The 25414-nt window shown below is 30.6% G+C and overlaps 1 protein-coding gene across 1 annotated transcript in view; it reads left to right on the forward strand.

The window, feature by feature from the left end:
* Positions 1-344: 344 nt before the first annotated feature.
* The window catches only part of LOC121123628 (galanin receptor type 1), a 30343-nt gene continuing 5273 nt past the window's right edge, over positions 345-25414 (forward strand). Inside the window, exons 1-2 of the mRNA XM_040718765.2 lie at positions 345-494; positions 21230-21546. Coding sequence (XP_040574699.1) covers positions 482-494; positions 21230-21546 — 330 coding nt within the window. The 5' untranslated portion in view covers positions 345-481. The remainder of the gene's footprint in view (positions 495-21229; positions 21547-25414) is intronic.

Below are 25414 nucleotides of genomic sequence, written 5' to 3' on the forward strand. Positions count from 1 at the left end.
TTGCTAAAAATCGGTTAATAGTTAATCTTTTTGGTTATCTGCGCTAAATTAAGTTTTTTTTCGGCTAAGCAAGTCAAAAATCAGCCAGGCTGGTAATGCAAATCCTCAAGAATTAAGAAAAAGTAATAATGGCTTTGGAAAATGAAAGCCCTCTTCAGGTTGTAACCACTAAAAGTCTCGCACACGTATAAAGTTATATTTTACAACAATATATTTATTCATAATGTTAGAAAGAAAATATTTCCCATGCGTTGAACGAGAGAGGGAAAAAATTATCTACGCGAAGAAGCGGGGAAAATATCGAGAGAAGAAGATAATAAGGATGGTGGTGGTCTCTCTTTGACAGCATTCTAAAAAGAAGATTCCATTCTCTTGCACAGTATAGTGTGTACATTACAATACCTTAGACTTTGTTAATAATAAATTAAACTACTCAAAAGATTATTATTGAACCTTTTTGAACATTAGACCTTCTGATTGTATGAAGAGAAGAGGTAAGATGTATTTTTCCTTTTGTAGATTTTCCTGTATAATCATAATTCAATTAGCAACAATATATTTTTATTAAGGATTCGTCGACGGTATAGCCGCCCCCTCGAAAGCTACCGAAACCCCGATTTAATTCGACAGCCCGTGTCTCATATATTTACTCCGAAAACTGGGATATAATATTTGTATCCATTAATCGCATATATGACACAATATAAAAACTATAAAATAAAAACATAATCCAAAATGTCACTAAAATAGCCATTAGCAAGTCTTTTTAACGGTATTCAAGAAGAGTAAAATTTCTAAATTTTCCAGTTTTAATTCGGCCAAATTTTCTATACTCAGCCCATTGATGAACTGGAGACTCAGTATTGTCTCCACAGAGTCTGCATGATGTGTTTTAGCCATTTTCATGCTTCGTAACTTTTTGTTACTTCCCTTTCAATCATAACACCATAAAAAATATTATTTGAATCGTTGATAATTAATTCCAACATCTGTTAATAATTCAAAAACTGATGCAGTAACATCCCAATTAATTGGATACTACAGGTATACGTCATTAATTACAATGTCCAATAGCCAAAATGATACAAGAGCAGTATATGCTCAGTTTAATGGAATTTGATCTTTTGATTCCAAATATGGTCTTAGTATTTTTATGACAGCCTTGTGGCCATATATATTTTTTTCTATTTTTAAGTTTAAAGCTTTTGTAAGCGCTGAAAGAGATAACTTGTGTAAATATAATATAAAAGCCCATCGTTGAATAATTCTAAATCTATTTTTAAAACTAATTTGAGAACTCTACACATTATATCAAACATATTTCAAATTTAATAACTTGAACCTTCCACAATTATTACATTGTTTTCATCGATATCTGAAACTATGAGAAATGGGGTTTCATCCAGATCAAAATCAAAGTCCTTTAAGCAAATCATAGAATGATGATTAAAAAAACAACAACTTTTCTTCAGGACTATGATCATCCCTCATCTAAGACATTCATTGATCATGATTTGATTGCATAGATCCATGCATCTTTATTTCAATCTCTATAGACACAAAATGACCCGTCGTAGAATTTTAGTGAGTGAGGAATTCCAAGAGACATACTTTCGATGGTGTCTTTGGAGCAGCCCCTCAAAAAATAATATCATAGCGGTGAGGGAACAGTTTACAAAAAAATGCAATACCATACATGCACACTTCTTCATTGATGAACACTGATCCCCAATTCGGGATTCTAATCTCAAAAGTGATTTCATTTCACACATTTTTTTTCTTTATCTCTTTCTTTAAGCATGCAAATATATTGCCTTTTCTTATAAGATCCATTCAAAAATTAGGTTTATCCTTGCATTATTGTCGTGGTCTTATCTTAAATTGACAACGACATAGAGCGTTTTTGGGAGGCTCTTTAAAAAAAAAAAATCATCATATTTTCAGCTATCCAATAAGATACTTTCAACCTTTTGATTATATTCGTTTAGAAGCCATGAGCAACGGAATAAAAAGCACATATTTTTAACTTTAAACAATGATAACTCGAGTTATCAGCATGAAATATACATTTTTTATTTTATTTTAAAATGACTCAACAATGGTTTTAAAATGTATTTACATAATGTTATCTTCAACACAAAGCGCTTAAAAGAGAATTGAACCCTGACAATAGAAAAAAAATGTATGACCTTTTTCTAGAGGCCACGAGGCGAGCATAGAAAAAATAAGGGCATATTTGGAATTAGGGGATCAAATTCTATTAAATTTAAAGATGTTGTTCCTGTGCTTTTAAAAAAAGTATGATTTTGTAGGATAGTGTTATTAACGTGGAATGTTAAAGAAAAATACAAAATTTTACTAGAATATATTAATTTATGGGATGCACAATCACATAGAGTTTTAAATAAATATGCACTCTAATGATATTCTATAGTTAAAAGTTTCCTTTTGCCATATTTCTTTCTATGTACAATAATTCCTTTCGTACCACGTGATTGATACCCTGTTTTTGGGGCTTCCACTTTAGAGTTCTGATTTATGATTACTCCATTTTTTGTGATCGCACATATACTATATTTGTAATTGTAATGACCTTTTATCAAAGTTATTGTCACCTTTCGTTTAATCTCTTTGTGTATCACATACGTAAAAGTTTTCCATAAAATGTTATTAATTCAAATATAGGGTGTATCCCTAAGGAATCTCCTCTGTTGTTAGAGTCACAAAAGATCCCTTTTTTTATTTTATATCATCATAGTTAATTTAGGAGCATAGATTTAATTGAATTTATAAAGCTCAATCCTTTGTTTAAAATGATGCTTTGCTAAAAAATGTTCAATTAAAAAAAGATCTACATGAAGTTTATAACAACCAAAGTATCAGGGTACTGTTTGATTCAAAATATTTTCCATATTTGTATAAATAAAATGTACAATGTGTGTTCAAAAAGTAAGGTCACTTTTCAAATAAATTTGGTACGCTTGATTTATTGGATTTTGTTATGTTAATACACTTGCCTGGAACATATATATACTATTACAGCTATATAATATGTTTAGCTTGTTTGTGTGAGGTTTAACGATTCATAGTATTTCACATGTTCAGCTATTTTTGCTATTGAAAAACATGGATCAAAGAATTTGCATCCAATTTCGTGTAAATAAATGAAATTAAGTGTTCCCAAACACTTCAAATAGAAATGACATACGGTGAAACTGTTCTGAGTAAAAAAATGTTTGCAAGTGATACAAACTCTTCCAAGATGGACAGAAAGATGTGAATGCCTCGCGCTAGACGCCCAAGCATGTCAACAACAGATGAAAACTGTCAAATCACTAACAGAGAAGTTGCCGAGGATATTGACATATTGGATGGCTCGTGTCGTAATATTTTTTATAACGTTTTGGGTTTGAGACGAGTGTCAGGGAAGTTTGTTAGTAAATTGATCGATTTTGACCAAAATAATTGTAGGGATTTTTTGAAAAAACAACACCCCAATAATTCCTCAGCCAGCATATTCATCATGTGACTTTTTCTTGTTAACAAAACTGAAAAGACCCATAAAAAAACCGAGATTTGCGACAATTGAGGAGATAAAGTCTGCATCGTTGAAGAGCTCAAGGCTATCCCGAAGAGCGCTTATGATAAGTGCTTGGAGGATTGGAAAAAGTGTTGTCACAGGTTTATTGTATCCAAAAGGGATTACTTTGAAGGAGACAACATAAATATTGATTACTTTTTGAACACGTCTCGTACATTTGAGTTATGGGGTTCGGTCGGAGACCATTATGATTTTTTAGTAGACCAAACTAATTGGATACTATAGGTATAGACAGATTCAATTGATGAATTATAACGAACTGATAACTCTGAGAATTAAAAAATGTTGTTTATATTTTTGGAATAAAATTAGAAAAATAACATATTTCCCCACAAAACTGGTCTAATAACTAACAACAGTTAAGATCTTCCATTAGTTGAGAGAATATATCTGACAACTTATGAAAGGAAAAAAATAACAATGATGTAAAATCATCATTAAACATCACCATCACAATTTTATTGAGACAAGCCACTTCTGTCGATAAAATTGGTGAAACCCTTTTTTATACCATATGAATTGTAAAACTCATCTTCCTATGTGTAATGTCCTTCTCAAACTTAATTAGTCCCAAGCTCGAATTGCATGTTTAGCATCCAAAGGAACTCATTATGAAAAATAAAAAATATATTTTAATGAAGATGTATAATGTCTCAATGCTATACTCTTTTTCATTTTTGTACAATTCTACCCTATTTGTTCATTATCAAAAAGTCCGCGATTTCACCTACAACACTGTAAAATCTGCATTGTCCAAAAGGAATAAATAATATATCTGAAAAAAATGTATGTAGACCAATATTTAGTAGTAACCCCTTAAAAGTACTCTCAATTTATTTGGAAGAAGTATACATGTTTGACTATGATGAGGACAACTATAAAGTATCATTAAGAACTAAGAGATGGTACTGGGTTTTATAGAGTTGTGTCCTAAATATACAGATGGTTCAAGCTTGGGTAATCTAAAAAAGTTTAATAAGCTGAACAACAACAAAAAATGAACAAATCAATAAATAGACTTTATCAGAAGCTGCGTATTATCTATTATTATTAAATATGCAATGATACCAAATAACAACACATCACTAGAGACAACTCTTGAACTCACTACATAGATGTGTAACAAGATTTCTGAGGCTAGTATTTGATATACTTCAAGGCTGACACAAAAAGTGATTGTAAAATGAGTAAAAAAACTCACGCAGTTCAAAATATAACTTATTATAGATATAAGAGATGTGAAGTAGGCATTTATTCCGAGTGTTTATAAGCCTACCACACACAAAAACAACATATTTTTATTTAATATTGATAAAATTAGAGAATGAAAAAAATATTTATGAAGATGAATAATGGTTTTATAACAATAAATATTAACAGTCAAAATAAAGACCATATCCCTGATATGCCCGTGTGTTCCTCAAACTACGTTCCCATAGGGCCCATATGCAGGACCAGAAATCGAATTAAAGTCTTGAATAATCTTATTCAAAAGGGGTGATATTGAAATATTTAAAATTTCAAATAATTTTTGGGGATTGGGCGTTTATGGGGGAATACTCAAGAAATGGAGGCGAGACTGCTTATAATTTTTTTATTACATTGGCTATTTTCTAATTATAAAAGAAGTACTAGCCTCAGTCCTCAGATTAAAACAAAAAAAAGTGGTCATCTTCTATTAGTGATGCTAAAGAATCACTTCCAGCAATACTAATTCAATCTAAAAAGTAATAACTACGGGCACTACTTTAAAGATGCCACATCGACATTCAGGGACATCATCTCTCGGCAAGACCACACAGACAAATTTAGTGAGGATGTGACGGGGAAAAAAGTACAGGACTACGTCAAGGGGGTTTGGGATATTATCCTTACACCATAACAGATGCACTTCAAATATCGTAAATTTTCTGGGGTCTTCTTAACGATCAGACAATCTGCAAGGGATGTAATGAAAAATAAACAATATCGAATAATTTCAGGGACTGCAGCTTCCCGGAATATAAACTACAAGAAATTAGCCATGGTGTGGACTCCAAATTGGGTAGAACTGTTATATGGTCTTGGAGGAGCTAGCGATCTCGAGCAAGCGGCCTCGAAGGTGATTTGCAGGCTCAAGACTTCTGTGGCACGTTCCAGAGGTGTCTGTCCTTCAGTAAGAATAGCGGAGGTGGCTCTTGACGAGTTTAATTTAACACAAATAAAACCGTACTTTTTTGCAACGAGAATATTGTGGTCGGGATTGTTGATTTTTTAACATTATATAGGGTTTGTTGCTATTTTTATATTTAAATTGTATATAAAAGGACTCGAGGGAATAAAATCCAAGAAATCAAAAGGAACAACAAAGTCACGACTTTTAAGCCAAACATTTAAATAAATTCAATAAACCTCAATTAAAAAATGTGTAAATTTAATAATAAATACGAGACAAAGATTTATAAAGATAATTAAAAATTGGATATAATCAGATTTGATGTTGGAGGAACATACTGAAAAGAATTGGTGATAAAATTTGCCGTCTTAAACTGTTCTTTAAAGTATATTTTATATCAATTAATGATATTTTGTATTAAACCATATTTTTCCTTATATTTTAAAAACATTATTTTAAAAGGAACGATAATATATTTCCCATTTTACAACTAATGGTGAATGTATAATTCATTTTTAGACTATTAATAATGACAAGCTAAATTGCTTTTTTATATTTGTATGGTTTTTGGAAATTTGAAATTTAATCTACAAAATTTGGGGATAGAGTTTGTTTCTTTATTTTGTATTAAAGCAGTAAATTGTAAAATGGCGAATAAATAACCCTACTTTAAATTATTTTTTTATAATTTGACAAAAAATCACAATTTTAGAAAGTGTGTTTTACATACATTCATAATAAAGAATAACTTTTTATGGAATAAAAATAAAAACCACAATACTGATTTTTTAGTGACGAAATGTTCCCAGTTCTACAAATTACATAAATACATATTAAAGACTTATGGTAATCAACGCTTAATTACGCTTCTATGAATGAGTATGCAGCTATTGTTAATTCAAATCAAAATTATGATTTAATATTTATAGAACAAAATAAGTAAACGACTTTTAAATAATTTCGCTCAAGAGTTTTGGATAAATGGTAGTTGCAGTATATTGAAGTTTATATATTTTTCGGCGATTTTTTAAATCTACTAACTCAAAGAAATCACATTCATTTTAGTGCAAAACAAAAGCATGATTCAATGAAAACATTGGCCACGCAACAGAAAGGGCCAGGAGCAGCCACCTGTAATTGCTTAAGAAATAATTATAGTTGTAAAAAATTTGACCTGTGAGTATGCTAAAAAAAGAAACGGAAAAATAACATTGTAACCAGGGGTGTGTGCAAGAAGAAGGCTGGAGGGGCTGTAAACCCCACCCCCAATCAAAGAATATTTACTTTGTACAACAAAATTTAATATTTGAAGTTTTTTTAAAATTTCATTTGGTATTTCAAAAAAAAAGTTCCAATAAAATTAATTTTTAAATTTTTTTTCCAAAAAATTTAATTTATATGAATAACTATAGATTTTTAATTTTTTTTCCAAAAAATATAATATTTGATATTTACTTTTTAAGTTTTTTTCCAAAAAAATTAATTTCACATGAACAATAATGGCTTTTTAAATTGTTTTCCAAAATATTCTATTTAATAAATAGCCTTGAATTTTTTTCTATAAAATTAATTTTTTGCAAATAAACCTAGATGGATTTAAACAAAAATTCAAAAAAATGTAACATGTGAAATTTAATTTTAAAAGTTTTATTCAAAAATTATTATTTTTCGTGAATAACTATGGATTTTTGAGTTTTTTTTCCAAAAAATGAAATTTTTTGTGAATAAGATCTTTAAATTTTTTTGAAAAACAAAGTCAAAACACCCTTCCCCCCCCCCAAAAACAACAACATTCGGATGCCCCTGAACCCTGGCGATTTGAGGAATATTTGGAGGGAGAGCAGTTTATATGTCATGAAGTTTTATTAGATCAGCTGAAAAACAGTTATGAGAGGAAGGAAATAAAAAGAAATCCAACTCTCCACTTAGCCGAAATATAAGCAGGAATTTCTCCGATGTCGAACCTCAATTCTACTTGGAGTTTAACAAGGACTTCTTTTAATAGCTCCACAACAAATCCAGAGTGTTACTCTTTATCATTCGCGAGCACAGACACTTCATTCTTAAATGTTATCTCTTGAAAAGTTTTTTAATAGAGATTCTAGCTTTGGAATAAAAACCTCTGTAGATTATAAATACAAAATGTATTTATCTCATTTCAGGTCCTGTTTTCAACAACACTAGATATTACTCCCTTTCCCACTTTCATAATTTTGCATGTACTATAAGCAGATAAGCACTTTCTGTAGTCATCCATTGTTTTTACAAAACATAAATACTGGGCTATTTTAGAAGATAAACATGTTTTTCAATGATATTTTTTAATGGCAAATTAAAAACGGAAACAATTATAGGGGGGGAGACAATAATAAGGGTTTGACCCTTAAAACATTCCCAAAATTAAAAGTAGGAATAATAAAAATTATGCTTAAATATTTCTTATGATTCAAAAGTGTTTTTATTGATTCTGTATCTTGTTCTGAACTCAATATATTTATATTTTTAGGCTGAAAAATGATGAGAAGCGACACTATTCTTTAGACCCTTATTACTTATTTTATATTATAGGATATATAATTTAAGAAAAAATCAATTTAAAAAATATGTATCTCGAAGGATTTTTGGTCCATTTTTTAGTAACCCCACTTTTTATGAGGGTGTACTAGCAAAAGTCAGCATGATCATCATATTTTTTCCGATTTCAATGCAAATTTCATGATGCCGTATCCCGTAAAAGAAAGATCGAGGCAATCAAAGGAAGATACTTCTAACTTGATTATGCATATCAAGAGATGTTTGGATTTCGAATTCCACGAGGAACCATGGGAGGAAAATTCTTCTGAGGAAAACTACCAGATCTAATAAGACAGAAGAGAGGACCCGTTCCTTGGAATGGTATACCAGGATCGAATCGTGTAAGCGATCCATTCACGAAGAGTAGAGAATTTTAATATTTCCAAATGGGATCACTTATGAAATACAAAATGGAACAAAAATCCTTAGAGATGCATATTTTTTTAATTAATCTTTTTTTAAATTATACATTGAATAATTTTCTAATTTATTATGCCTTTTTTTGAGCACAAGGCTTATTGAAAGCGTGGAGCACATTTATAACAAGAGATAAAACAGTATATAGTAGAACCTTGACATACAAGTATTATTATTTCCTTGACGAACTTCGAAGTCAAGCAATTTATCCCCCCAAAAAAATAAGTTGGAAGTGTCTCTGGCGCTCCGGCGTCAACTCTCGACATGGTTATTTCTTCATAAAAATTCGTACCTTGTGACACTCGTATCTCAATGCATACTCTATCTTTGTTTCTACTAGTGAAAGCAGATTAATCAGAATCGGGTGTTTTTTCTGGAATCGGAAACGGGATAGAAAAATAATGTTTAATTTACGATTCTTATTCATCATTATTTAATACTGGTATTTAACTATTTATTACGCTTCCAAGATATAGAAAAAATAGTCCCCCGCCAAAAAAATCAAGGAAATTACTTTAATTTTTTGATTTCTTTTCCAGAAAATTCCCCCCCCAAAGAAAAAAATATATATATATAATGCTGTGGACGCCCCTGATGGAAAATTGTAATTTTTAACTATTATTTAAAATATTAAAGGATAGGAATCGGCATTCCGATTTTTTTTAACCACTAGTTTTTATTCCTTGCCATGCCTAAGATTATTTTTGATAACCAAAAATGTTAATCTCATTAGAGTTGTAATGCCAAACTGCCAATCCAAATCCCCTTGTCGTCTCCATGTCTTTCATTTGCTATGAATATACGCTATGAAATGAAATGAAAGATGGATTACAATCAAGGTTCAAGACATATTAATCCAAAATATTTATGAACATTGAACAATTAATTTCATTATTAATGATGATATAAATGCAGTATAAATGAATATATTAATTAGAACAATGCCACGTCCATCACTCTTTAATTCATGATAATTGATCATGTACCGTCAAGATCAATACGAGTATATAGAATATACATTTTATATAAAGTTGTTCCGAAGTGATTGATAGTGCTCCAATAAGACAAGAAATTATATTCAAAAATTTAAGAAAAGTACTTTATCATGTCACATAGTCTTCTCCGGCACCGATAACTCCCATTAATTGCCAGGAGAGCTCCTCTTCGTTCACTAACTTCATCACCCGTAGAACACCGCGTGTGAGGTCTACGTGGCTATCAAAATCGTGATCCCCAAGCAGGTGTTTCAGATTACGGAAGAATCATATGATAAATAGATTGAGATATGGACTGTAGATACTCTGTTTGACCGTTTTTGTGCCCAACAACACTTCACTCACTCATCCTATTTGGGCTGAGAGAGAGAATGGGGTACCCACATGCTGAGGAGGTTTTTGAAGCGGAGATCATCAGTCAGGGTTCTAAAAAACACTGTGGGTTGTAGGCAAAGCTCCCTGAGACCTCTCAAACGCTAAGTTGGGGTTTGTTCTTTACCAGGTCCTTGACTTGGGCGATGCTGTTGGGTGTCCGTGTCTCCTGGCGACGTCCTGATAAGAATGTGGAATTTTGAAGCTAACTCTTTTTCTTTCTCTTCAAATGAACCTGTTTCAATAATTTCGGAACAGGCTAATATATATGTATTTTACCAGAAGTAGGGAAAAGTCCGTATACCGCAAAGAAAAGTCGAGTCTCAAGTCTTCGCTCACTACTCAAAGTACTTGAATGGTTTCATCAAGTCCTTAGAAAATAAAAGATATTTAAAAAAGTGTACTCTATGTTCATCAAAAAATTTAAATGAGTTTCGAGTCCAAGTAGAATCGGGAGTCTTATTTATTGAATACAAGTCAAATCTTAAGTATTTGATTGTGTGATCAAGTTAAGTTCCTAGTTATCAAAATATGGACTCAAGTCGGTTTCGATTCGGAAGTCTTGAGTAATAATTTCTTATCTCTGTATTGTACCAAAATGTAAAATATTTATATTAGGTTTATGGCTGACACCCGTCGAAACTTTTTACGTCTTTCATTCATATAAAAAAAGTTCCGTTAAATTACTGGTTCATTAATTACAGAGAATGTGATCAATTTTTGTCCGAGTTTAATTGGTTATAAAAAAAATTACAAAAATGAATTTCTGGTACTCATTTTCCAATCAATATTCAAGCTTGATTTGATTTGTATGGGCTCTTAATTTGGGACTTGTACAATTGTTCCCTTGAACGCTAAAAAAAAAGCCCTCGTCTTGAGTTCTTTATTTTTGACATTGTTTAACAAAAATTGTTTTTATGACGTCATGATCCTTCTTTTTTCTTTTACGCACCACCAATTACTACTACAGTATTCTACTACTCACAAACTTAACAGAGCGTATTTCAGAGTGCTCTCTACTTTATTTATTATTATATTTATGTTTTCTTATTGGATGTAAGATGAGTAGTGATGTTCGAGGAACAGCAAATAAAAAAAAGTAAGTAATAATATTCTGCTAAGGCTCTATGTAAATCATTAAATTTATCCTTGTACACACGTCTTCGACTGAGTAAATAACTTTTGTCGCCAAGAATAAAAATTAAACGTTTTCAACAAAAGAGACTCATAGTTGGTTAAAGGATCTTTATGGGTTCAACGGAAATCGTTCAATTTTTTCAAGTCTTCTATGATGTCTTAAGTCTACCTCTTCTTTTCCTGGATTGTAGCTATTAATCTACAATGCTTGTTTCAACAGTGCCAAAGAGGCCTAATAATCCACAAGATTTACCTTAGTTTAGAGCGGGTGTTTTACTTCTAACCTGATAATTATTTTAAATATAAGGAAAGCTTCATTAAAGATGAAAGCATAAAATTCTGTACCATATGATTAATTCATTCTGTCGACCATCGCCACAGAATTCTTGTTGGGGGCTCGTTATTTGCAGAGCGGACACAAAAACTTGGGTAATATACTGAAAAATATGTTAATACGTCACCAAAACCAATATGCTCAATCCATTCCTTGAATTCGAAAATAACTAGTATCGATAGTCCATCATCTCCTTATTATTTTTTTGAGGAAATCTCTCAAAAAGCCAGGAAAGAGAAATGGGTCCTTATGTAGGTTAATAGCCCAGAAATTAGATACCTTTTCTTCTCATGCCTAAGAATTCCAACTGTTCGGAAGTCGATGAGAGAAACATTTTCTTCGATTACGATGATAAATTCGAGGTACTAGACTTGTACGTTACGACATCAATCAGCAAAAAAATTATAGAATAATTAAAATTCAGATGGTGAGTCTCATCTTAATCCTCTACGCGATCCAATGTAGAGTAAATAGAATCCCTAACAGTTTTGTAGTCCTTTATGAGACGTCGGTTCATATTCTTAGGGAGTTCATCAATAATGAAATACAGCTGGGATCGAGAAAAAAAACAAAAAAACCTCCAGGGAAATTCGATCTACTCACTTTGCTTCCTTTCACATCATTTTTCTTTGGATCTTTGAGTTTTATTTTATTTATTGAATCCAATACTACTTTTGCTACAACTATACTCATTGCCCACATACTTTTATTGGTGTATTTGAAGATTTTGTGGTTATGCTATTTCTAAACATCTATATTCCTTTAATGTAAATAACGTATATGCTTTTCTTGAAGGAAGAAAAATATAACATTAACATTTCTTTATAATAAAAAGAAGTTGTCATTACTATTAATATTGAAAAAGAACACATAGAAATTTTTTATTTACGTTAAGAAAAATGGAAACATATATTTATTGGACTTTGGAGCTCTAAACAGATGGGTTAATATATTCATTTGTATCTTTTTTTTCCTAATGAGGGGAAAAAATTTGTTAAAACAAGAGTAACATACTACTCATCAATTCAGTTTGCTCCAAAGGATATTAAAATTGGAATTGTGTTTCTTAGTATTATTATTAATTGTATTTTTTCAGTGATGGAGATTGGGTATACTCTCATCGTAGAATTATTCCGACATCTACTGTTTGTATATTTGATATTGTGGAACACAAATTTTCACCAATGAAATTAAGCTAAAGATATAATTTATCTTTAAGAGCAAAATCCAAAACTGATCTCAGTTTTTCTATGGGTCGTTAGGTTTCAGAAATATTTGAGATTATAGTAATTCGAGAATATTATCGTTCAAAGACATTTTTCATCATCAAGGCAATCACAAAATTGAACTAAGATGAATAAAATTGATGTAAAAAACATCTTTTATGATTATAAAAGTGTTTTTATTGATTCTGTATCCTCTTCTCAACTCGACATATTTCCATTTTTAGGCTGAAAAATAATGAAAAAAGACACTTTTCTTCAGACCATTATAACTTAACATAACTCATATTATAGAAAAATATTCCAACTCTTATATTAAAAAAAAATATTTATTTTAAAAATAAGGATCTCCAAGGGCTTTAGTGCGATTTGGTATTTTTTAAGTGATCTCATTTTTAGGGGGGTGAACTGGCAAATCGAGAAAATTATCTTAATATTATTTACAATTTCAATGTCCTCGTAATGAGGTGAAAGCCCGTAATGATAATATAAATATCATAACATGATACCGCGCTTCGCACAAATTCAAATAAAATAATTATTGATTAGGTATATTTTGAATATTAAAGTACTTTACTTATCATGAATGGATCTCTTCATTGTTTGTATACTGGAGTTCCCTTTCCCAATGAAGGAGTCAACTCTACTCTCTTATTAATCATTATAGTTATTCTAGGATGAAGTTTCATCCTGTCGTTCTACGGAGAATACGGAGTTCCTAATATGACTAAGAGCATCTCTTGAGATGGATGATCAAGTTAGAAGTATCTTTCTTTAGTCCTAATTCTTGGAGAACAAAAAAGTAAATATCTTTAGGTATTAATGCATGAAGAAGGATCTTAGGTTTTAAAATTGTCAAAGTAAATTGCAATTTAATTTCAAATTGTTGTATATTTTAGAATTATGTCTATAACTTCAAATTGTTGAAGTACATAATTAACCAATTATTGTTCTATATGGTTGGATAGATTCCAACCAAAGGAAAGAGTCGACTCTACACTTGTATGAATCTTAATTTTCTTCGGTTTTCTTCTTCGGCTAATTTTTCATCTTGTAACACTCCCGTAGATATTGGAATTCGAGCATCTCTTGTTAAGGATAAAGTATTTCGGGTCTCTTCTTTTGTCCTAATTCATAAAGTAATTCTCGTTTTTACTTAATGAAGATCAATTTAAGCAAATGAAAAACGCTTTTATATATATAATTTGTCCCTTCATTTACTCAAATATTTTTGCATGTTATTCATAATATATTTTAATTTTATAATTGTAGCTTATGTATAATATTCATATTCGAATAACACCTAATATTTTACTTAATTATAATTACATATATCACATAAAGTCTTTTGTTTTATTCAATTAAAATTGTAGTGTCTCGAAGAATACATCTTTTATCACTTAATAATAAATGTAGTAACTCTTGACTTTTTAATAATCTTTTTATTTTGAGCTAATATGTAAGAAAAGTTATTAATATGAAGACAAAGATATCTAATAAAAACACAAAATATAATTTTTAACAGAGTATATATATTTTAATATATGTATGTTAAAATATATATTGTTAAATTTATATATATTCATGAATTTAAGGTAAGAATTAGAACATTGCAGTTTTTAAATTTAAGAGGAGATCCTATGGATAGCCCGACCGTGAACAGAACCCGGAGGGCAGGGGGGCGAGCTATATAATTAGAGTTACATCATCGGGCTATCCGTTTTGACAATAGCTTACTTCCTCATATGTTTGAGTCTCGGCCCAAAACATTCAAAATTTAATACTGTATTTCAGGTGAATAACTCTACAAAGGCGATAAAATTTGTTAAAATAAACCAAGTATGCCCTCTTGTCATGGAAATCGCAGGAATTGTTCTTGATGACATTTTTTTCATTTTCAAGGGACAAATTCCTTGGACGGCAATATGTCCTAAAAATGAAATGAAATCTTTGGAAACCATAATATAATTCTCGATTATGCTCTAAACATTTTGAAGAAATAAGGAATTCCAACTCTCAAGCCATTCCAACATTGTTTAAACATCTATAACCTAAAGTTCCAATGCTCACTAAAAACTCCAACAAACCCATTTTCATTCGGGAAAACAATGATGATGCTAAGAAAATTTAATAAAGATGGAAATCTCAAGCAACTTTTTCATTTCGAATTTCAGGTAAAAAAAGATATCCACAATTTCAGGGTCATACATACTTTGCTCCGTATTTGGAACCTCCTACTTCCGAAAATAGAAAAATAGACTTAGTGGATATGAATCTAATTTCATCAACAATGGAATATGGAAAATGTATATATATATCTTTTTTGCAATAGTTACTTTATCCTTAGAAAATAATAATTGTATGTATTACATATATTTCTCCTGAGGTAAAACATCTCAAAGAAATAAATACCAATATACAAATCCAATTTAAAGTCTATGAAGCAGAAATAAAGGAATTAAAGAAGAAGTTGAAGAAGAAAGATGTCAAAATTTGGGACGCAGATCAATTTGCAAAAAATAGATGGTTTATTCAAGTCTTATGTAAATCAATTCAAAAAAATGACAAAAATTGTAAACTCAATAACTGAAGTAGCGGTTCCATTAATTAAGTCGTCTATAAATGTCGCCAAATGTCATGAAATTTTATTTTTACTGGGTATATGTATGTTAGTATAAGAATGCACATACATTTGCAAATGCAAACTGCAATTATCAAAGAAAATAGAATAGCGTCTCCTACTTTCGGAAGACGAAGAATGTGTATGCAAAATTAAGTAAGTTAAATAAATTATTATTATAGTAATTATTCCACTTTTAATTATTATTAAGCTCAATAAAATTATTTTTTAGTATTCATTTATTGTATTAAGTTCTTTTTGGGCCATTTGATATCTGTCACAAGAGGGCGCTGAAATCTCGTGACGTAACTCTTCTTATAGGGCTCGGGGGGATATCACTAGTATCAGCTCAGTACTCGATGCCAGCCTTAATCGTGCAAAGTTGACTTGGGTGACAACCCTATAGAAATTGGGAAGTTATGTCATTCATGACTTATGGTCGTTATTGTCCTGACATGGACAGGCAATCTCTGCATCCCCTCAACCTAACCCTCAATGAATTTATTTGGGTACGCAACAGTGCAACTCTTCACAGACCTACATAAGTAAATAAACAAAATAGATACACGAACTTAGAGGGGGGGGGGCAACCACTAAGGGTGAAACTTATCCAATGATATGTCAATATTAATTAAATGGTCGAAAGTTGTATTTAAAAAACAACAACGTATTTATATAAATATAGAGGCTTACTGGCTAGAAAGGAACAACAAAAGTAGGCTTTAAAAATGCTTGATTGCCATGATTATCACTTATTATAATAGCTCGATAAATCAAGAGCATCCGCTTGAGTTAGGATATGTAAGAATATTCGCAACTTTCTACCAAGAATATCAAATTGACATACAAAAACAACAATAAAGCTGTGTTAATGTTTACACAAGAGGTCTATAAAACACAATATGGGAGCAACTCATTAATTGACATGGATAAAACTCCATACTCTTCAAATTCTCTTATACATACTATTCAAGGGGCCTATCTAAGTGGATTGGTTTTTAGAGGCCGCTTCCCTGTTGCAAGTGGGAGGCTGATAAGGACGACTGAGATGTCTGTACTTTAAAAGAGGATTTACTTAGTAAGTTGAATATTATCTAAAAAGGCTGAAAATGACTCAATACGATTGTGGAAAAAGGGTATGAGACGTATAGAGTCAGCTACGAGTGAAGGGATCCATTCATGATGAGTAGATAATTTTTATATTCTAAATATACCTAATTAATAATTATTGATTTTAATTTGTGCGAAGCACGGTATTATGTTATGATACTTATATTATCATTACGGGCTTTGACGTCATTATGAGGACATTGAAATTGTAAACAATATTAGGATAATTTTGTCGACTTGCCAGTTTACCCCCCTAAAAAATGAGATCATTCAAAAAATACCAAATTGAACAAAAGTCCTTGGATATATTTTATTTGTATTAAAAAAATATATATTTTTTTTTATATAAGAGTTGGAATATTTTTCTATAATATAAGTTATGTTCAGTGATAATGGTATGAAGAACAGTGTCGTTAAAAATGGCAATATGTCGAGTTCAGAAGAGGATACAGAATCAATAAAAACACTTTCATAATCATAAAAGACGTTTTTACATCAGTTTTATTCATCTTAATTCAATATAGTGATTGCCTTGATGACGAAAAATGTCTTTGAACAATAATATTCTCGAATTACTATAATTTCTAATATTTCTGAAACCTAACGACCCAGAAAAAAACTGAGATCAGTTTTGGATTTTGCGCTCAAAGATAAATTATATTCTTAGCTTAATTTCATTGGTGGTAATTTTGACCCTCTATTTGTTTCCCTGTCTTATACATGTCTTGTACATGCATAGTGATGAAAATTATGTGTATAATATGCTTTAAAAAAAAGGAACCGAAAATCAACCTTGTAGCCAGGAGTTAACACGAGTTAAATTCGGAAATTTAATTAGACAAATGACAAGAGTACATCATAGAGTTTAACAAAGGGAAAAACGCCTATAGCATGGGAAATAAAATAAGTATTAGGAAGCACGTTTTTATCACAAAATCCTCTAAAAAGGTAGTGTCCTACATGAGTGAAAGGAATGTAAAAAATTTAAGAATCTAGGTCATTTTGGGCACTCGAAAATGTGTAAGGAGGAGGCTTTTTCTACTTAATGAATAATAACAGAGTTGCAGTCAGACGATTGAGGAATTTTGAAAAATTCCTCAACGGTTAAGGTCAAAATAATAATCAAAGATGGAATCGTAACTAGGCAGTGCCAGATTCAGGATGTGAAATAACTATAACCGATCACCAATTCCTTAAAAATGTTACAGGAGTCTAAAGTGAACTGTAATAGTGGAGCAACTGAAAGTTTGTGTACGAAATGAGTTAAGTTTAATCTTCAGATCAGCTATGGATGGAAAAAGTGGTAGAAGTCAGGGTTGGTAATGAAAAATTGAAATGCTACTCCGATGAAAAAGCTGCAAACAATTGAAAATATGACTGCATGATTATCCTGCATAATTATAACTCAATCGTTAGATAAAGAGAGAGAATATAGCGATTGGTACACCAGTCGAGATTGAGATAATGCGGCAAAATATAAGTGGAAAATATCAAAATGTTATCATCGAAGGATACATGTCATTGAAGAAAGCGGTATACCTTTCAAATTTTATAATGAATTAAGATACCTTTTGTACAAAGAGAGACAACAAAAAATAATTAGATGATATGGTGAACAAAAATATTATTACACAACTGGGAAACAAACTAACAGAGTGGTGGACCATCTAGTCGTAGTTGGAAAGAAAGATGGAGGCATAAGAATTCCTGTAGATCTCACAGAATTGAATAAATTTGTCAGACGCCCAATACATTCAATGACAAGTCACTAGGAAATTATTTCCAAAATATCATCAGGAAACTTATAGCTCACTATTTGTAAGAGTATAAAGTGATATTAAAGTGGACTTATCAACATGAAGAAACTAAATGACGATATTTTGTTATACGATCAAAACTTCAAGGAGTATGTAACAAGATTAGAAAAAAAATGTTAAGTATCATTAGACAATTTTGAATTTACCGAAAGAGAAGTCAAATATATTGTTGGAGAAGAAAGCATTAATATTGACATTGAAAAAAAAAAACCAAAAGGTTTTTGATAAGTTCCCTATACCCTCGAACAACTCTGAACTGCTTTCATTTTTCAGGATGCTCAATTAGATAAATGTATTTTCTAAAGATATTGCAAAACTTCTAAAAAAATCCATGGACAGGAGCAGGAAAAAGCATCAAAGATATATATGGCTAAACTGCCTCAGAGAAACCACTTTGTTCCGGAAAGGATTACTGTTTTGGAGACTGATTCAGCAAGGAAAAGGGGATTGGTTATTCACTGAAGCAGATAGATGTAAATAAAAAAAGAAACTTTATCTAAGCCAATTCACGATGGGTATGTAATTCACAAGAAAATTATGGGATGACAACTATGAAAATTATGTATATTTATTATATCGCAAAGAAGTTAAATTTATATTCACTTTGTCATAGAAACATAAAATCAAACTATATTTAGAATAATGAATAAGAAAACGATTTTTTTAATTTAAATGGAAACAGATCAAATAATTCGTAATTGCAGACAGACTTTCGAGAAAGTAAAGGTTTATTGAAATTTATGACACGAATTATCTGTATTTAAGAGATTGGTAACAATGGATAATACAATAATCATTATTCCAAAAGGAGAAAGGAAGGGAATTTTAGAACATTTATCGTATCCCATCAAGAAATAGTAAAAATAAAACAACGATCCAGAAGTACATTTTAGTGGCCCTTAATTAATTCTGAAATTAAAAGTATCATAAAAAAATACCAAGAATGTCAAAGTTTATTATCAAGTTTGAATCTGGAGTCTCACATACGTGGTCCAAATTGATCAGTACGTTACAATCAGTTGCAGTTGATATATTCACAGGGAAAATAAATAATTTTTTGATCTATGTCAATCGATACTCAAGGTTTCCCAATACTATATTGCTACAAGAAAAGTAGATTCACATCAAGATTTATCAAAAAAAGGGATTGAAAGATACTTTGTTGACTATAGAGTTCCTGAGCAATTCGAGCCATATGAGCCACTTTACCATTTAAGTTATATATTTTTATACTAACTTTTACAAATAAAATTTATTACGTATTTAAGAAAAATTTGCTATTTGCATGTTAATTTATTATAATTTATATGAAACATTAAATATATACACATTGTTTAATGGGTTATTTTTGAAAGCGGTGCGTGCATAATAAATAAAGAACACACGAGGATAAAATGAACTAATCTTGCGTTTTGCAATTTGTGGATCTCGATTTTGGCGGAAAGAGGGATATTGTATTTATTGAGGTTGGATTGACTATCATAGGAGAAGGGTTCCGACATATGTATTGTGATTATAAATATTAGTATATTAGCAAGTAACACTAGCTCATATTTTGAGATAGAAAGAGAAAGTATGACGTTCGGGAAAGTATATAGAATATAACCGAAAGTCTTGTTAGAGTCACTATGTTTTTTTTGTTTGTAGATATATTTAGAATATTGAGGAAATATAAAAACAAACAAGTGTAAAATTTCATATCTAAAGCTACAAACAATTTCACAAAACTATGACTTGCTGGGATCAATAGGTACATAGGACAAACCATCAAATTTATAAAATGGGTACAGTTGTTCTTTTAAGGCTATCCTACTTATTTGTGGAATTTTATCTTTAGCATATGAGCCTCTCGGGACATTTTGTAAAAACTAGGCTGATTTTTTTCTCTTAAGGCCTTGGTAAGATTGGGATGTCATTTAATAAAGTTTTTAATTATGTTAACTCTTTTAAAACCCTTATTTTAATAAAAAATGTTGGTAAAAAGATGAGTTACCACATCTATGATGGGTGTACACGTATATACGTGTATAATTTTGCAACAATTTATTGTAAAAAAAACTTTGCGTTTTATAATTTTAATTGCCTGTTCAAATTATGATATATTTCGGGTCTCAAAATAATTCTTTTAGTCTGTAGATATCTTTGAACTTTTAAGAAAAATACTTCGAGGTAGTTCTAAAATTTAAAAAAAAAAAGTTTTTTAATATACTCTATAATTTACACATGATAGCCTTTTGTACAAGAAGAATGTACGTTCTGCATACATTAAGTCAGAATGGGACACACACCAAAAGTTGCAATTGTTTCATAGTCTTTAATTAGATAAACAAAGAAGTGCAAATTTGGATGACCTTAACCTGGGTGACCTTTTACTGACCTTAATTTAAAGAAAAAAATACCGTTATAACTAACTTGCAAATTTTTGCATATATCAGTTGAATTGTTTGGCTGTGATACGCTAAAGAACAAACAGGTAGGCCAAAAGCTACAATTCATTTAACTACACATTTGCTCTTTTGGAAACGTAAATAGCAAATTTTCATATAAATTTATGAAATAATGTTGATATAAATTTGGTTTATTTCATTTTTTTTTATAACAAAAATCTTAAATGTCTACTCAACAGTGTCAAATTTCAAAATTTAAAGGCCGTTGAGCAACTCTAAATATTTTTCAAAAAAACCAAAGTTATTTAATGATAGCTACTAAAAGATACATTTTGAGACACTAAGGACCTCATATTTTGAACATTTAGAAAATAAGCTCCACCCTACTGTACAGTGTTCACAATTAATAAGTATGGTAATCCGTATTTAAAGAATTAAATATGTGCAATTAACTAATGTGAATATGTAATATCTTTATCATCAATAGATTCTTCAACTTTCAAAATGTCGCTGAGTATTAATAATTTTACGGAACTTGAGAATGATGCATGGAAGTTGGACCTGAACTTGACTTACTGTTCTAAATGTTCAGAAGTGTCTCCATCAGAGATTTGCCGTTGTATGAATGATCCAAATAGTGCACTTTATGCGGGTCAACATCTACCAGAATTGACTCTGAATCTTGTCACCTATGTTATTTGTATTGTTCTTGGACTCTTTTGGAATCTCATTACTCTTTTTGTCATGATTAAAGGAGATCGGAAAAATCGAAGCGTGACGAATATTTTCCTGATTTCATTGGCTGTAAGTTAAAATAGAATTATTGTTAATACTATTTATCCATTTTGAACATGGTATTTTGTGGATATCTTTATATGAATATTAGAGTTTCTATGTGCGCCCTTAGAAGTACCAACACTGTTAGGCTTAGGAGGCTGTAACTTTGCATGGGTGGCTTTTTTTTTAACCTAGTCGGACTAAGACAGGGTGCAAAAATGAAGCAGTTAACGATGGTTATTATTTTTTTTTTTTTGAAGACATTATTCTTCAAACCTTTTTTGTTTTGCAATTACAATTTTTTCTTTTTTGGAGGTTTGTGTTTCTCTTTCCAATTCTAATAAATGAAAATTTATCAAATATAATTTTTTTTCATGTATGTATGTTGGTATGTTATTTAAATTTTACCTCAGAATCCCGTTAGTAAATAATAAATGCGAAAAAATTTATGTATTTATTCTAATATCTAAGAAGAAATTTATAAATTGTATCTCAATTATTATCCTTTATACGTGTGCGGGTTGTTTTTAAGAGCCTGTGGGTCTCACTTTTTGTATTCTGAACCCCGATCTTACCAGTGGAAACATTATTAAAGAGTAAGTGATGAACAAGCATATTTTTGGGGGTTGAGCTGAATGTTTGTATTAGTGATGGGACGATACCTTAAAAAAATTCGATTCCGATTCTTTAATATTTAAAATAATAGTTAAAAAACAATTTCTTATCAGGGGCGTCCACAGGATATGTATATATTTTTTTTGGTGGCTTGTTTTTTGGAATTTTTTAGAAAAAAAATCCAAAAACTAAAATTATTTGGGAGAAAAATTTGAAAAATACATAGTGATTTGGAAAAAAAATTGAGAAATTAAATTTTAAATATTAAAACTCTTAATAAAAAGCAAAAATTCCTTAATTAAGCAGGGGGAGGTGTTTTTTTTTTTTTCCACAGCTTAGAAAAGTAATAAATAGTTTATTATTAGTAGTAAATAAGAATTGGAATCGCAAATCAAACATTGTTTTCCAGATGTTGATCCCAATGCCATCCCAATTCCATAAAAAACAATGATTCTCCGATTCCTGATTCTGGTTAATCGTCCCATGACTAGTTTGTATAGCTGTGAAATACTAAACTCAACCCGAGGGCTAAAAGTCAATTTACATATCATTAAAATCAATGTAACTCTTTTTTTTAAAAAAACATTAGAAATAAACATAATATGACAAATTTCCTACTGCCTCAAAACAGATAATATAGGTATGCAAAATGTTTGATGATATAATCAATTACACTATGCAACAGTATAAATAAGCAATGTAATGTTACGTGAAAATGTTCCGAAGTTAAATATAATTCAATGGATTATAAGTAATTAATATTTTAGAGGAAGGAAGATTAATCCCAATATCCCAAATCCCAAATACGTATCATATTCAACGTATTTGATAAGTATTTAATACATATTAAGCTATCTAATGGACATATTTATTTTAAATCCGGAGCTTCTCACACAACCTTTTATATAATATATCTATTAAATAATCCATAATAGAATTAAAAGTTAAACAAAAAAATGAATCAATAAAATCCAATGGTAAATCTTTTTAAGTTGTTAGATGAGGTTAATACTTTAGTTTTATAAATTATGAAAAAACAATTTTAAACATATTAGCTTCCCAATATTATTTATTTCATTTGATTTTTGTATAATTAAATAGAATTTGTAGAAACTCTATTCGAAATAACTTAATAATTCATTTATCCTTCGAATACAGAAATGTTTCATATCAATTGTTACTTCCTTTCATTTTCATCTATAAAGTTATTTCAGGGCTCTGAGTCGTAATTATAATCGAAAAACCTGATTTTTCAAAAAAACGGTCTAAACTCCATACCTTTTGGGGTTGAATATTTTCATATGTTTCACATATTTCAATATGTTCATTTTCGTTTCTACGCCAGTAAATGTGCATTTTCTCATTAGGCCTAAATATTGTTGCATAGTGTTGTATAAGTATACCAAGTGGTGCATTGAAATCTGAACATTTTGAATTTCTAAATTCAACAATATATAATTTATTAATCGTCCATAGAATTTCAAGAAAATTAATACTATAAATAAATGTGTGTCTGAGCTTTTTTAATCATTAATGTAGCCGTCCTTAGTGGCGATGATGGCTTCCAGGTGGCGGAAGGCATCACCTGCTCTGGATGTAGGCCTCTGACATGGTGGCTCAGTGCTGGCTGACATTTGCTTTGAAGGCTTCGGTGTTTGGATGACGAATACTGCAGGCCTTCAACTCGACTTACATCTAAATGAAGGAGTTGGTATCAGGTTTGTAAGGGGCAAAAGGGGGGAAAAAGTTGAAAAACAAAAACTCAAAACACTCTTGCATTTGAGAAGATGGTTTTCTATCATTGCTAGAGTCAAAGTAGCTTCTCCACAATCCCTAAGCTCTTTCCATCCACTTTTTTGTTAGGTCTCTGGACAGTCTGGTGTAAAACCCCGAGATCTCTTGCATAAATCCTCATGGAGTTGAGATGATCGGCCCGGTCTGTTTTCTTTAACTTATTCGTGTCCAGTTTGGCCTTTTTGACAGAGCCCTTCTTCCTCTGAATCGTTTGGATTAGCTGGAGGAAATTCGTGGATTACATTCAAGTGGCATTTCTCAACTTGTTTATAAGCTAGAGAGCTCAGATTTTTTTAATGTAACTAATTGTTAAAGCTCTAATATATCGGAATATGAAATAATTTAAATCACTCGACCTTCATTAGTTATTGAATTAGTAAGTGTTGAGATTTCAATGGAACAGCCGGAAATAAAATTTAATTTATGTTATGAAATAATTAAATCCAGAATTCCTCGCAGGTGTAAAACCTCGAGAAAATCCCATTAAAATGGGATTCTCTCGAGAGAAAAAACCCTCATACGAATCATACAGAAAGAGATCGACTGTTGGTTTCCATTCAGCAGTTATCTTTTGTTTGTTTTTTGGATATATTGGATACCTTATTCGAAATTGAGGATTTAAAAGTATTTTTTTCTGTACAGAGATACACATTTTGAAATGAAATCTTAGAGTTCAAAGGGATTTATTTATTAATGTTGACACGGAATGACTAAACATTCCACATATATCATTGGGTACCCAAAATGTTGCCCTTATTTTCCTTATACTTTTCTTCCTCCCGCTTAATATTGTAAAAAGGACCAAACACCACAACTGTACTAAACTTCCCAAGATCAGAATTTTTATTCTCTGTTTGTCTAACCTAGTCATGCAGCCAAGTAAAAGCCCCGTTCCCATTTATGTTATTCTTTCTCCATGTAAATGTCCCATTCCTTTATTATTATTTTTTTAATTTACGCTCACGATGATATCCACAATTTTCACATCTCCATGTATATATATTATTAAGGGGTACAACGAAGAACACACAGCAAGACTACAAAAAGATCACCTTGTGTTGTCTTCTTTCTCTCTATATAATTTTAAAAAAAATCACGTCCTAACTTTGATTGTATCACGCAACCTTACATTAATAGAGAAACATAAAAAAGTTGGTAGTTAGCCAAGTAAGTCAATCCCACCAACTCTGTTTTATCTACTTTATTATAATATTGCTTAGTTATATTATAAATAAAAACGTAGCTATACGTTTGTATTAGTAAATGATACGCAAAATTTCTTCATATAAATCATAACATGCCCACTATATGCGGGATCAATAGGGAATTGTATTGCTCTGCATATAGAAACGATGGATAGGTATAGTATAATTAATTGCTTGATATAACTGAATAAACTATGAAAGCCATAACGTATCAAGTGAGACGAGGGAATAGACAGCTGACAACCAAATATACGTGGGTTTTTTTTCTCAGCGAGGTAAGG

This window comes from Lepeophtheirus salmonis, chromosome 8 (genome assembly GCF_016086655.4).
Source record: "Lepeophtheirus salmonis chromosome 8, UVic_Lsal_1.4, whole genome shotgun sequence".
In the NCBI taxonomy this organism is placed as follows: Eukaryota; Metazoa; Arthropoda; class Copepoda; order Siphonostomatoida; family Caligidae; genus Lepeophtheirus; species Lepeophtheirus salmonis.